Source organism: Myotis myotis, unplaced genomic scaffold, assembly GCF_014108235.1.
Source record: "Myotis myotis isolate mMyoMyo1 unplaced genomic scaffold, mMyoMyo1.p scaffold_m19_p_6, whole genome shotgun sequence".
NCBI lineage: Eukaryota > Metazoa > Chordata > Mammalia > Chiroptera > Vespertilionidae > Myotis > Myotis myotis.
In genome coordinates this window covers 15,569,267-15,584,650 of record NW_023416368.1, presented here as the reverse complement: position 1 = coordinate 15,584,650, position 15,384 = coordinate 15,569,267, and the positions used below count along the sequence as shown (strand labels likewise).

The following is a 15,384-nucleotide window of genomic DNA, read 5'->3' as shown; positions in this document are numbered from 1 at the left end:
GACCATCGTTGGTCAGCATGAACTGCCCTTTCCATAAGCCCATCCCTCTCCTGACACTTCCTTGGGATTCAGGAAGCCTGCTTCCCGCTGAAAGGACCACCACTACCCCTTTTCCAAAAAAATATTTATAGTGGATTTTGGGGGCTTCCTTAAAAGAGGTTATGATGTCCCTCCTGTGTTACTTGCTTTTTTTTTTTGGTTGGTCTCTGGATGAATAATGCTTGTGTTATCAACATCTTGTTCATATTTGATATTTTAAAAGTATGCATCTCTTTGTTATGCTTATTTAGACCAATAGATTTATTAAACTGGCATGATTGCCCAAATTTCTGGCCCTCGTACTTAGGTTTCTCCCTACATTGTCTTTACTATCTTGTCAGCCCTTGGTAAGAACTCAGCGTTGAAGCCAGGCTTGTCTCTTATCTCTGAAACTCACCCACCATTCCTGCCTTTATGCCTTTGATGCCACTGCTCTTCTTTGCCATCCCATCTGTTTGTGTGTGAAGATTGTCCTGACCCCTCCAATACATGATTATGTTCTTCTCTGAACCTCCCCGTAACTCAGCAGCTCTCTCTTATGATTTAGCACTTTATCATGAGTGGCCTTGAATTAGTCCTACTTTCTCTTTCACATATATCATTTATCCTGCATTGACTAAGAGTAACTTGAGGAAAAGAATCATACAGGTTACATTTTCACTGTAGCCCCACACCACTCTGGTTGTAGCTGAATAGATATTGGCAGCTCAGTGTTACTAAATTTAGTATATACCAAATTTAAATTGTGCTAAAATCTAAGGAGAATCAAGAATAATTTTCAAAGCATAGCATAGCCCATCTCCCTGTGATGATTCAAAAATTGCAGTATGATCAGAAGTTCTATAAATTATTATTTCTAAATGTGAAAAATTCTCATTATTAATATAGTAAATGATCCTTAGTAGAAAGATCTGAAAATTTGGAAAAACAAAAACAAGAAAATAAAATAATCTTCCAGAATCCCTCACCCATAGCAAATACCATTACTATCTTGGTATATACCTTTCCAGGCTATTTAGTGTGCATATGTGTAAGTTTATGTATGAATACACACACTTCTACATGCAGGGTGGGGCAAAAGTAGCTTTACAGATGCTCATGTGAAAAATAATGCAATAATTAATAAATAATAACAAAAATATACTCAGAACTGTAAATCTGCTTTTGCCCAACTGTATGTCACTGTTACTGCCTTCATTAATTCCTGAGGAGAAACTAGCGGAAAGAATTTGCTGAGATAAAAGGACATGTATAACATATAAATACGTGTGTGTGTGTGTGTGTGTGTGTGTGTGTATGCACAGGCACTTTTGCCATACACTGTGCATCCTTTTGGAACCTGTTTTTCAACATGTCAATAATGTGGCTTTAATGACTACATTGTTAGTGATTGTACCTTAATTTACTTAATCAGTTCCTTGTTATTGAACATTTAGGGTTTTCAACTTTTCACTCCTATAAACAGTGCCGGAAATGAGCTTTCTTATGGGTAAACATTTGTGCACGTTTTTCATAATTTCCTCAGGAGAGATTCCGAGAAGTGGAATTTCCAGGGCAAAGGGCATGCATAATTCAAGGCCCTGAGGCACATTGCCAAGCTGCCTTTCAGAAAGGCATTCATTTATAGTCCTGTTGGTGGTAAGTGAGATGCTGTTTCCCCGTCCGGATCATTCGAAAGTTATTCCTCTTGAACTTGAAAAACCAAGGTTGGGAGGGAGAGCGTAATAGAGTTCACAGTGAGGGCCACTGTGCCTCAGTGTTCTTCCTAAGACAGACCGGATATGCCAGTTGCCTGAGTAAAGTCCCTGTTCCCTTCTGATACCTGAGGAATGAAATTCCTACTCGGCTGGGCTTGTTGTAATCTGGCCTCAACCTATGGCTGAGCTCCCCTGACCTTATTCCTCCACATCAGTGCACTTTAGGATCCTCCTGTGCAGGAGTCTCCCCTTGGCCAGCACACGCCCTGTTCTCTTGTACCCCTACAACCTCCCACCCAGGGCAGAGCTCACCTACACAAAGGCATTTGGTACAGCTGTGGGTCAGTCATAGTGCACAGGCAGTGCATTTGTCAAATAAGGAAAATAATCATGAATCAGGGAAACCTGGGCTATGAAGCCTCACTTGCTTATTGGGACATGAATAAAATCGTAGCACACATTCCCCCTATGCCAGTGATGGCGAACCTTTTGAGCTCGGCGTGTCAGCATTTTGAAAAACCCTAACTTAACTCTGGTGCTGTGTCACATATAGAAATTTGTTGATATTTGCAACCATAGTAAAACAAACACTTATATTTTTGATATTTATTTTATATATTTAAATGCCATTTAACAAAGAAAAATCAACCAAAAAAATGAGTTCGCGTGTCACCTCTGACATGCGTGTCATAGGTTTGCCATCACTGCCCTATGCTAAGCACTGTGTCCTGTGCTTTCCTGGAATTATCATTTGCAGGCATGTTATTATCCCTCTATTACAGATGAGGAAACGGAGATTCAGAAGATTTAAGTAGCTTGTCCAGGGACATGACTAGAAAGTGGAAGACTTGGGATTTGAAGCCAGGAATTACAGGTATTAATACTCTTAACCACACCATACCATCTACCAGAGGTACTCCACTGGGTCTCTTGGGAGCCTGCTGCGTTCATGCCAGGAACTCTCCCCAGAGTGGAGTGTCCACGGGCGTAATAAATATGCACGGGGCCTGATGCATATCTGAACGCCAAGATTAAGATGTATAGGTCAGGCTTTTAAATGAGAAATTAAAATGTCGGCGCGGGGCGGTGCTGGGCCCACGGGGCGCGGGGGCTGCTGTGCGGGGCGCGGCCTGGGCAGCTCCCGCTGCGGACGCCTCAGGCAGTGTCCTTGTCGTCCAAGTCTGGCCCGTCCCGGGCCGAAAAGTGATGCTGTCCGCGCTGGGCATGCTGGCGGCAGGGGGTGCGGGGCTGGCCGTGGCTCTGCACACGGCGGTGAGTGCCAGCGACCTGGAGCTACCCGTGGTCTGCCGCGACCTCCTCTCCTCCCTGGACCACTCCTCCCTGGACCACACCAGCATCCGGAGGGGCTTCCAGGTGTCCAAGCAGGTGTGCTCCTCCTGCCACAGCATGGACTACGTGGCTTACCGCCACCTGGTGGGCGTGTGCTACACTGAGGATGAAGCTAAAGCCCTGGCCGAAGAGGTGGAGATTCAGGACGGCCCCAATGATGATGGGGAGATGTTCATGCGACCCGGAAAGCTGTCTGACTACTTCCCCAAACCGCACTCCAACCCTGAGGCTGCCAGAGCAGCCAACAATGGAGCCGTGCCCCCTGACCTCAGCTACATCGTGCGAGCTAGGCACGGTGGCGAAGACTACGTCTTCTCCCGGCTCACAGTAGCCCGTGAGCAGGGAGAAGACGTAGTCTTCGCCCTGCTCACGGGCTACTGTGAGCCGCCCACCGGGGTGTCGCTACGAGAAGGCCTGTACTTCAACCCCGACTTCCCTGGCCAGTCCATTGGCATGGCTCCTCCCATCTTCGACGAGGTCTTGGAGTTTGACGATGGCACCCCAGCTACCATGTCCCAGGTAGCCAAGGATGTGTGCACCTTCCTGCGCTGGGCATCCGAGCCAGAGCATGACCATCGGAAACGCATGGGGCTCAAGATGTTGATGATGATGGGCTTGCTGTTGCCCCTGGTCTACGCCATGAAGCGGCGTAAGAGGTCAGTACTGAAGAGCCGGAAGCTGGCATGTCGTCCACCCAAGTGACCCTGCCGAAGGTCTGCTTGCCATCCTGTTTGAACGGGCCTTCAAGCCAAGAAGCCACCCTGGGTCTCTTTAGACCCCAGCTGGCCCTCTTGGCCAAGCCCCTCTTCTCTGGGACAAAAGGGGAGGGGGCAGGAGACCGGGCTGGAGCTCCAGATCCTTCAGCCTCTATCATGGAAATAAATTAAGTTTCTCAATAGAAAAAAAAAAATGTCTCTCTGCACCTTTAGGTTCACCTTCCTCACATAGGTCAGGGTTCCTCATCTGCAGCCTTGTTGGCATTTTGAACTAGACTAGAGCATTCCTACTGCAAGGGGCTGTCCTGTGGACCCCTGCTCGCAGTTGTGACAAACAGCTATGCCTCCAGATGTTGCAAATATTCCCGAGTCGGGTCAGGTGGAATCATTCCCAGAGAGCCACTGGCCTAACTGGAAAGGTGCAGCGGGCTTCTGGCATTATTTTTGGCTGGTAGCGCTGAACCCTTTCCTGTTACTTTGGAATCCCCACCTTATTGAGACATTCCTGGTTGTCACACTGGGGGCAGGAGGTGCTACTACCATCCAGTGGGTAGAGGCCAGGGGTGCTGCTGTGCACCCTACAATGCGCAGGACAGCTCCATAATGAAGAATGTTCGAGTATGAACTGTCAGTAGTTCCTTTAGCTTTGTGAGTTACCCCAGTGCCCTCCAACAAATTCCTTTATTTTCAACTCAGGCTAGCTCTGTAGCTGGTAACTGACAATCTCTTAGCGTGGACATCTTCAGAGTCTGATCATATTCATAAGCACTAAAAGAATGTTTTGCATCTGGTAATGTGTTTAGTCATGTAATAAATAGTTACCAAGCATCCATTACATGCCAGGCACTATGCTGGGTGCTGGGAATGTAATAGCTTGACAGACAGGGTAAGGGGCCAGGGGTGCTTTTAGCCGGCAGGACAGACTGCCTGGTGTGAGGGGCTCTGAGTGCGAGGGGCATATTATCAGGGCTACCTCACATAGTTTGGGGGAGCATTCAGGTCAGAATTCTAGGAGGAAAAGGTGTTTAGACTGAGGTCTGAAAGAGGAGTAGGGGTGACCCAGGAAAGAGGATGAGGTGTGTCTTATGCAGAGACAGCAAAACTGTAAGGAAAGAGAGGGGTTGGGGAGGAGGGAGGAGGGCCGGTGGTGGTGGTGGGGAGAGGGGGTGTGTGGAGAGAGCTCTAAGCAGAGAATTGAAATCTGCCTGGAGTGCCTGGAGCTGGTTTCAGCGCCTTCTCTCTAGCTTCAGAACCAGCTGGGGGAGGCCTCTGAGTGACAGTTCCCACAGACTCCTCTCCTTAGGACCCTCCAGCAGCCTGCCTTGGGGGCCACCAGTCCCCTGCTGTGACAGTGCAACTTGCAAACCATGTCTGGTGCTCCAGGTTGGGAAGGGAGGGAGGAGATGAAAATAGACATGTATTTATTTTTCATTTTTCATTCAGCTTGGTGCAGGCTGACTGCTTTGCAGGATCCGATTATTCCCTCCCCAGGGTCCTGTGGTCAGACGCCAGCTGTGAGGATCTGTTACCATGGGTGACATGTTCATCCAATGGGGGACCTGCTGCTTGTTTGCAGAGTGGCAGATGGAGCAGCTAATCGATACAGTCTGGGAGGTGGGCGTCCCCTTCAGTGGCCCTGCCACACAATGAGAGCTGGGCCCCAGGGGCTGGTGGAAAGCCCTGGGCCTTTGACTGGAAAAGACCTGCTCACTAGGGTTTCTGGCTCCAAACAATGCCCTCTTCTTTACTAAGGTGGCCTCGCACTTCCAGGATTTTTACAGCCCTGCCTCAGGCAACACTCCTGGGAACCGCTGCTGCCAAACCCTCGGGGCTCTGTGTGAACGATACTGAGTATTCTATTCCAGTAAAAGGCAGCAAGCATTTTTGGCATCATCTGTGTTCAAGCAATAGAGTGAGTGGGGGAGAAGAACAAGGTAATGTGCTGCCCCCAAGGACCTTGTGATGTAATTAGGGGCTTTCAGTCTGGTCATGGAATAGCCCCTAGCCATTCAGTCATCCTTCCCACTCATTTATTGAATAACCTGCATTGTGTTAGGGGTTGGGGATGTGAAGATGATTACGATGTGGTCAGTTCCCCCAGTACCACGTTTAACTCTCTATTACATTGAACAAGGATAGCTAGGATTTGCTGCATCCTTTCTCTGCATTATCTCATTAAATATGATAACTTTAAGAGATGGATACCAATATTGTTTCCATGTTGGAGGAGGAAACCGAGGTCTAGAATAGAGCAGTGACTTGTACTGTTTCCACCGATGTATCAGGTGGTTTAGCATTTGAAATTCATACACACAGGTGTGTGTGTGTGTGTGTGTAAATTATCTTTGGTAAGATATACTAAATGCCCACTAACATGTTTATTATGTTACAAGATAAAATTCACCTAAGTACATTTTAAAGATCTCATTGGCTTTATTCAAAGATTCACAAATCGGGTGGTACCCACTCTAGCAGATAAATGGAACTTAGAGGAATTGTACACAATGGAAAGACTTTTATAGGCAGGAGGGAGTAGGAAGAAGGAAGTTATGTTAGGCAAGAAGGCGATGGCAGGGTCTATCAGGCAGATTACCTGACTAGTGCTGATCAGGCGACTCCTGATGGACTGGCTTAAGATTCCATTTCTGGGAGAGAGGAAACTGTAATTAAGTTTGGTGACATGTGGATCAGCATAAGGGTATTTGAGCCCTCTTGTCTTATTTTTAATAATAAGTTTTGCATTGCTTAAGATACATTTATGAGAGAAAAAATTCGTCTCTTGATTTCTGGTTTTGTTGTTGTTAATTCTCACCTGAGGATATTTTTCCCTTGATTTTTTTCCCCCCATTGATTTTTTTTAAATATATTTTTTATTGATTAAGATATTACATATGTGTCTTTATCCCCACGTTACCCCCTCCCCCCCGCCCTCCCCCCCCCCCGGCTCATGCCCCCCCCCCCCTCCCGCTGTCCGTGTCCATTGGTTAGGCCTTATTGCTTGCATATAAGTCCTTTGGTTGATCTTTCCCCCTTACCCCCACCCTCCCCTACCTTCCCTCCAAGGCCCAACAGTCCAATCAATGCCTCTCCGTCTCTGGATCAGTCCTTGTTCATCAGTTTATGTTGTTCATTATATTCCACAAATGAGTGAGATCATGTGGTGTTTATCCGCTCTCCAGCTCCATCCATGCTGTGGCAAATGGTAAGAGTTCCTTTTTCTTCTTCCTCTTCTTAAAGAATACCTTTCAGCATTTCATATAATGCTGGTTTGGTGGTGATGAACTCCTTTAGCTTTTTCTTATCCGTGAAGCTCTTTATCTGACCTTCTATTCTGAATGATAGCTTTGCTGGATAAAGTAATCTTGGTTGTAGGTTCTTGGTATTCATCACTTTGAATATTTCTTGCCACTCTCTTCTCGCCTGCATGGTTTCTGTTGAGAAATCAGCTGACAGTCGTATGGGTACTCCCTTGTAGGTAATTCCCCCATTGATTTTTAAAGAGAGTGGAAGGGAGGGAGGTGTGTGTGTGTGGGGGGGGGGGGGGAGGGGGAGGGGAGGGAGAGAGAGAGAGAGAGAGAGAGAGAGAGAGAGAGAGAGAGAGAGAGAGAAAGAAACATCAGTGTGAGAGAGACACATTGATTGGTTGCCTCCCACATGTGCCTGGATCCTGGGCCCAAACCCGAGACCCTTCTGTGCACAGGCCAACGCTCTAACCACTGAACAACATAGGCCAGGGCTTTTTCTTGATTTCTTAATCCTAAGAGCCAGGAAACCTGGGACCTCATACTTGTAAGCGATGTGGGTCTAGCCCACTCATCAGACTGAACCTCAACTTTCTTATCCTCAAGGAAGAATGCTGAGCTTGGCTTTGTTCTTACCTTGCTGAGGTTTTATGATAACGGAATGGAGATCGTATAAAGATTCAATCCAGGCACCTAACACGATAGCCCAGGTGGTGATCTGTTATCTTCCAGGCTTTGTGGAGCGGTGGTGTTTTTCCCAGCCTCCCTGGCATTACTGTCTCTGCCGTTTCCGTGGAGGAGGCTGCAGATCGGAAGTTCCTAGATTGGGGAGGACAGTTCACTACGTAAACAAGGAGACAGACCTTCCTTCTTGCTCTTGCAAGAAAAACATGAAACAAAACACAGCCGAGTTCTCATCATCTCCCTCTGTCCTCTCCTCTTCAATTTAGGTTTCTTCTGTCTTATCCCATGCCCACTGCCTCCTACCCTCCCCACATTGGTAATTCATTTCTTTTAAGCCAGGACATATATATATAAGCATCACTATTTTAATTAGCAAGAAGCAAACAGAAGTAAGAAGCTAGAAGGCATAGCAAGAGAGCCCGCCACTCACAGGCTTTAATTATTCATTGAGGTAAATAAAATTAAATATTTTCCCAGCAATCCAGAGCAAGATCTGAAGTAATTACAGTGTCAAATTCATCAGAAATTCTCTCATCAAAATAAGAACCTTGATGTCATTTAATAATTTATAATACAAATACACAGAAATTGTAAAATGTTATAAATAGAAAACTGCAGGGTAAGTGAACATGAATTAGTTAGGGGTTGTGTTCTAGAAAGAGGCTGTCATGAGCTGTATAAATTTTTAATCAGAAATACTTTTGAGGCCTAATTTAGAGCAGGGAATATGCCAAGAACTTTAGAATACAAAGAACACAACAAAACAACAACAAATTCCTGCTGCCTGGACTTTCATAAACAATGCTTTTTGAGAAAAAAAACTCAATGACTTCAGGCAGAAGGAAGGACTGTTGTCTTTGAAGCTGTGTGTGTTCGAGATCACCTGTGACCCCTTTCATGTTGTCCGCACAGGTAGCAAATGAATTAATTAACTTCGGTGTAATGACCCCCAAAATAACACGTGGGAAAAGTCTGGTTCATTTCCATCAAGAGTGAAAGGTGGTCTCAGCCACTGAACCTTGTAAAACAATGTGTGATTCTGGAGACCATATGGTCCCATCCCAGTTTGAAATGGTTTTGATCTGTTCAGTTTCTATGTGGGGAAAGCTCGAGGCAAATAGAGGAAACCAGATTTTTCTTTTCCTCATTCGCTGGGAGGTATTCGCACCATGTGTGTCCCGCCTTGCTCTAGGAAACATCTCTGGGGACTTACCTATCCCAGGTGAGGAGTGGGAAAAGCTTGTTTCACAAGAATGATGGGCTAGCAGTTGCCCCGCTGATCAGGAAGGAAGTTCAGAAGTGAATGGTGGGCTTTCGAGATGGCTAATTAGGAAAGAAAGAGGCCATTTTTAAAAGAAATTCTCCTTTATTGTATCATTTCGAGGCTCTGAAAGGTTAGCATGGATGATGACATGGTAATCTTTTCACCAGAACTAACAAAAAACAGGTAAGACAGATTACTTTTATGCTTAAAACCTTTCAAAAGCTTCCTCTTCTGCTTAGGATGAAGTTGAAGACCTTGAACAAGCACTGAGACCTTTTCTAATCTGTAACTCCACCCCAGGCTCCTATCTGCCCCCTTCCTTCAGGGGTTTTGTCTGTGTTCACTGCTATTTTCTCAGACCTGGCACATAGTAGGCACTCAGTATTTGTTGAAATAAGGAATGGAAGTAACTACCTCTAGGTGAAGTTGAAGAGCTAATATTTCAATGGGAAACCCTTTTATAAGAATGCGGGGGCTTGGAGGAGCGGGTGCTATGGTGGGTATGGGTGGTAGGGAGCTCTGGAAGAGATGGATTAGCCTTCCCCCACTTCCCAGCGTGGGCCGTTCCTGTTTGTACGAGTTCCCAATGTCTATGGCTTTTTCTGAGAAAGGCTTATGGTTGGTGAAGTAACAGGTGGGAGAAAATGCCTGGTGAGGAAATGACTCATCTGTGGCTCTAAATCAGGGATGACAAATGGGCTTTAATGCCAATTCCGTTTGATTGGTAGTGGTGGCTTGGAAGGCTGTGTTGAAAAGAGTTCTGAGGTCTAATGGAAACAAAGTGTTGTGATCAGAGATGTCTAGGGCTTGATGGGGGGGGTGTGTGGGTGGCAGCATTTTATTATACATTTGCATCCTGACCCCTAAGTTTGGAGTTGGTTTGTTCTTTTCTGTAGGAAAAGCCATGGAAATCCAGGCTTACAGAGGGACTGATGATACCCCCATTAGTTTATTTGTTTTAAATTCTAGTGAAAGCTAGAGATTAAGGTATTCAGGACGACCCTTAGAGTCCAGACTCTTCAGGGATTTGGTTATATCCTTTTGGCTGATTGGTTTATTTTTTTTCTCCAGGGGATGAAATGGCTGAGCTATGTTGGTGGTTAATAGCTCAGGGACTCTACTAAAAAGGGACTCTAATAACTCTTCCAGTCTCACTTCTTTCGAGTGGCCATTTTGCTAGGACAGTCTTGCAGAAAACCACCAAAGACAGACAGTTATGTAAAATCTTGGCCTGAAGAAGAGACTCTAACCCTAATGTGATGAGCTCAACACATTACCTCTGTGAGCTCACTAGCCCATCAAAGCTATCACCCCTCACCCCCAAAAGCTGCCATCCACCCATCTGCAACAGCACCACTTTGAAGATTCAGCTCTCCTTCCACCAACTGAAATGAATGACATTGCTTCTTTTTAATAGGACACCCCCGTCCCTATCCTGACACCCTTTACTCTGCTTGTATTTCTTTAGCATATCTGCTTCCTTACAACTGTCTCTGCATGTGCCTAATCCAGTTTCTCATACTAAATATTTATATGGTTTTAGTATTTTCCCACGTCTCTCTTCTCTCCCTCATTAGATTTAAGCTCATCGAGGAAAGGGACTATTTATAGCAATGTCTAGTATATTTTTTACTGATTATGTATAAGGATATCAGCACATATTTGATCTAAAAGTATCATGTCTAATACACTGTTGGCTGGAATCAGTGGGACCCACCAGTTTAAAAGGATAATTGGTGTAAGGTTTTTCAAAGGACCTTTTGTCAATATCGATCAAATTTTTGAATGTGTATGACTTTCTCCTACCAATTCCACTTTGGAATTTATCCTACAGAAATACAGGAGTTTTTGCAAATACTTATATATAAAAGGATGATCAGAATTATTTGGGATGGTGAAAAATGAAAATACCCTAAATGTCCATCCTGAGAGAAATTGTGATATACATTATGGAACATACAAACAATGGAATACTATGTGATCATTAAAAAGAAAAGTAATTCATTATATATTGATGTGCAAAAATGTCCACAATATTATGTATAATGGTATAAATGGTATTTTTTGCAATAAGCCACAAATACATGTATAAACGTACACATGTATGTATGTTTACACATAGAAAAGGACCAGAGGACATACACCAGATTAGTGCTTTATCTATGGTAGGTAAGATTAGGAAAGCAAGGCTTTTTTTTTTTTTAACCTTTTACTAATGTGAAAATACTTTCATTCTTTCTCCTCCCACCCCCATATGTAAATGTTGATATGTAACATTTACATATGGCAAGGTGATTATTACCATATCATTGGCCAACACCCCCATTCCACTACAAAATTACCATTTCTTTTTCTGTGGTGAGAACATTTAAGATCTATATTTTTAGCAGCATTCAAGTATATAATACAGTATGGAAAAATATGTCAGTGGACATACAAAAATCTAAGACAAAAAGATATATTTTAAAGAAGAGTTTATTATAATAAGGCCATGGCAGTTGAGTTTCCTAAAAATATCCTAGTTTTGAGATGTTTTCAAGAACAATATTGTAGCCATTTTAGTTACCTCTAGGGTACTTACCTATTTCTTGGAAGCATTAAATACAAACTAAATGTGGTGTTTACTGAAGAAATTGTTCTCTTTTCCTTCTTCGGTGAGATCCGGCTGGTGTATGTGAGTTGCTCTGGTTAATGAAATGTGAGTGAAAGTGATATGTGTAATTTCTGAACAGAAATTTTAAGAACTAGTTCATGGTTTGCTATGCTCTCTTTTTCTCTTTGTCACATAACCAACAATATTTCAGAAAAGAGTTTCATCATTAGCCTGGGTCTCTGGAGCAGAACATTAGCCAACCCTGATGGACGTGTTATACACATGAAATAGAATCTTGCTGTTGTAAGCCATGGAGATGTGGGGGTAGTTTCTCACTGCAGCATAACTTAGACTGATACAGCTGTTCCCAGACTTCACCCATCCCTCAAATAGAGGCCCTCTGTGGCCTGGAAATCATGATATCTTGTTCTAATCCTAGTTCTACCACAAACTTTCTGTGGGATTATATCAACTAGGATGCTTTAGATTGCAAGAAATGGAAATTACAGCAAAAAGTAGCTTAAATGTCAAGGGTATTTACTGTTGTGTACAACAGGAAATCCAGAGTTGCAGCTTTATGACATCATCGAAGACTTAGGATCTGTCCTCTTTCTTCTTGGCCTTCCTGTCATAGTTGTATGGTGGTTATAGAAGTTTCAGGTGTTATATGCAGACATTATAGTATCACATGAAGATGAAGAGTGTGTTTTTTCCAATGTGTTTCTTTCTCCTTTTTATTTTTATTTGAGGAAGTTATTTCCTGAAAATTCCCCAGCAGACTATTCCCAGATCCCATTGGCCAGGACTGAGTTAGGTCTTTGCCTAATCAATCACTGCTAAGGACAGCTATGATTGGCCTTGTCCAGCTGTAGTTCATTTCCTCTCGGGGTAGCAGTGGACCTGTTTTCTGAGTACATGGGTGTTTGGCAAGTCAATTTCCCAAACAAAACTGGGGCTGTGTCATCCAGGAAAAAGGGAAGGATGGAATTAGTGTTTATTTCAGTGACTTAAGCAAGGTTCCCCCATTGATAAACTGAGGATGTTAAACAAACTGGCTTCTAATACAGGGATTATTATCACAGAGTCCCTGGACCTTGTCCACTGAAATAATGGAGTCCAAACTTCCTTACAGGTCCTTGGGTGGGGCCCAGGGGACCACTGGCTTAGGTCATCAAAAGTCTTATTTCATCAGCTTCCCGACAGGCAGACACGTTATGGGTTCCAGCTCCCATAAAATCTTGCATCTTGATTTTATATGCCCAGTGTGAATGCGGTCTAGGTGAGGGATATATATGTGCAGTTTTGTTAGCTTTTACTTACATATCAGATTGACTTTAAAAGTGCTTTGAAGACTTATAAAGTTCTTTGTGCATGGAGATTTTTTTTAAAACAATAGCTCCCTCTCCTCCCATGCTCTATGCTCCCAAATCTCTGCATCCCCTTACAATTTGCCTTGACTCAAGGCAATTTATTGGACAATTTAATATGAGCCAGTCCCCAAAGCTCTTGAGCCATGACCTTCAAAAATACTTTATCATCATCATTATTAAAACTGATAGAAATGATTGTAGGGCGGGAGCTACAAAGCCAAGGGGGGAGACTGTAGGATTGAAGCTAAAGTCTTCACTTTCCTTTCAATGCACCAGTTCTCCTGTATCCAGTCATTGGCTGCAAACTGCCTGAGAATAAGATGGGCTCATCTGAGGAAAGTGCCAGAGCTCTTATTTTATTGGGCCAGGTGGACACATATGCGGCCAAGGCCTACTTAGGCAGTGGAAGGGGGCTGGATAGGGATCTGTAAAAACTGATACAGTTGAAGTCATCGTGTCTCCCCTGTCCTTTGGGATACTTTTTAGCAACAACCTCCCCCCCTCTACTACATGCGCTGGAAGGCTTTTATGAACTGTTTGTTGTTTTGCCACTTGGTTATAACTGAGAGCAGAAACTTTAAATGGTGTGTAATTTCTTCATTACCTTTGATAGGATCACTTTTTCATCTTGATAATGTGCTGGTATGCTGAAGTCACCTCTTTTTCCCAGTAGACACACTGCCAGCACACTTTAGTCCATGTGAGGGATGGCTATTAAAGAGAATGACTCCAGCCATCTCAAACGACCAGGCCTATTTGTCACCATGAAGATATGAAATCTACTAGGGCTCTGGGGTTGGGTTTGTATTCCTGGAGTGCCTCTTAGAAATCTTGCTTTTAGGCCAGAGTAACCCCAAGAGATGTCTTTCAAGGACAGATCCAAATCACCAGATTAAAATGGACATAGCCCATGATGTCGTTGTTCCAAAATATCTTGACCTTGGGCAGTGTTTGAATGATTGGCTGAGTCGCTATTAGAGGGTAGGAAGTCTTCCACAGGTCCAGGTACCCCTAAAACAAAACCAGAGAGGAAGAATAGATTGCTCATTCTTCAAACCTTTTATTATTATATCAAATACAAATAGCAAAAGTCACACAAAATAGCTGTAGAGTTTAATGAGTTATAAGGCAAGATCCTTCTGACCACTATTGAGGTCAAGAGATAAGACTTTGTCACCTGAGAAGGTTCTCTATGTGCCCCATTCACTCTCACCCTTTCCCTTCCCCCAAAGTAAACCACTATCCTATTATAGTAATCATTTCCTTGTGTTCTTTACAGTTTTATCATCCAAATGAGTGTCCCTAGACAGTCTAGTTTAGTCTTGCCCGCTAAAACAATTGACACATCTTCCACGTCCCCTTTAATGTCCCATCATACATTCTTTTTCTTACAATTTACCTTTTGACCTGTAGACTTTTCCCATATTATGGATGTCGCTGATTACACACTCATTGTGCAGTTCAGTATGTTTTCCTGCTCTCTGTATTTTTTGCAAGCTGGGAACTGTATTCACAGACCTGATTAGATTCAGGTTCAACCCGTTTGGTAGGTGGCATTGAGCTCTTTTACCAGTAGGCACCGGATGTCTGATTTTTGCTCTTTTCTGGTTGTTAACATCAGGCACTGCTCAGTGTCTGGTCCATGAGTTCGCTGGGAATTGCTAAGTGGTAATGCTTAATTCTATCATTTCCTTTCATTTATTAGCTAGAAGACTTACAAATAGGCGCTGCGCTTTGATTTCATAGTAGTGTGGTTCGTGTAGGAGATGCTTGATTCTTTCTCTTTATTTACCATAAAGATAACGAATTGTCTCCTATCTTCCTCTGAAGGTAACCAGTTAGGCTCATTTCCTTTAAATATTATTATAAATTTAAGTACTTGAACATAAATTGATGGGCTCCTAGATTGCATTTGTTACCTATCCTCTGGTGTTTTTAATGTTCAGTGCTTATGCTTGTGCACTTGGCTGTCTCCCTGCCTCCAAATCACCCAGAAAGGAGCAGCCAACCTCTGCATGGACTGCTCAGAGACCAGCAGGAGAAACTTCATTTCATTTTTATGTCTCTTGATTTTGGGTTCTAATGGCACGTTACGGCTAGTGTGGAGATGAATGTGAAGATGTTCTAGCCGAAGGACTTTGAAAATGTATGGTCCAGTTAGTGAGGTCTCTGTCACTTGTAAATGGATGCCATTGACGTTCCTATTTATCCAGCTCCAAGCTCCCTTCTCACTGTGTCTGATAGTTTCTGTGGTTTGATAGCAGGGAGAGAATGCCCCAATCACATCAGCACTATTTTCCTTTTGCTCAATGGTTAGATTTTGCACAAGAAATTAATACATTGGTATTGTGTTGTCAAAATTATATTCTTTTCCAAGGAAATGTGAGTCCTGAAAATGCTCTCCTTATAACCCTGCTTCTTTCAAATGG

At 43.6% G+C, this 15,384-nt stretch overlaps 1 protein-coding gene across 1 annotated transcript; it reads left to right on the top strand.

Annotated features, from left to right (window-relative positions):
- Positions 1-2,912: 2,912 nt before the first annotated feature.
- Positions 2,913-3,922, top strand: LOC118658381 (cytochrome c1, heme protein, mitochondrial-like). Its single transcript, XM_036313870.1, has one exon. It carries the CDS (start codon positions 2,943-2,945, stop codon positions 3,786-3,788), a length of 846 nt encoding a protein of 281 aa, XP_036169763.1. The 5' UTR covers positions 2,913-2,942; the 3' UTR covers positions 3,789-3,922.
- Positions 3,923-15,384: the final 11,462 nt, after the last annotated feature.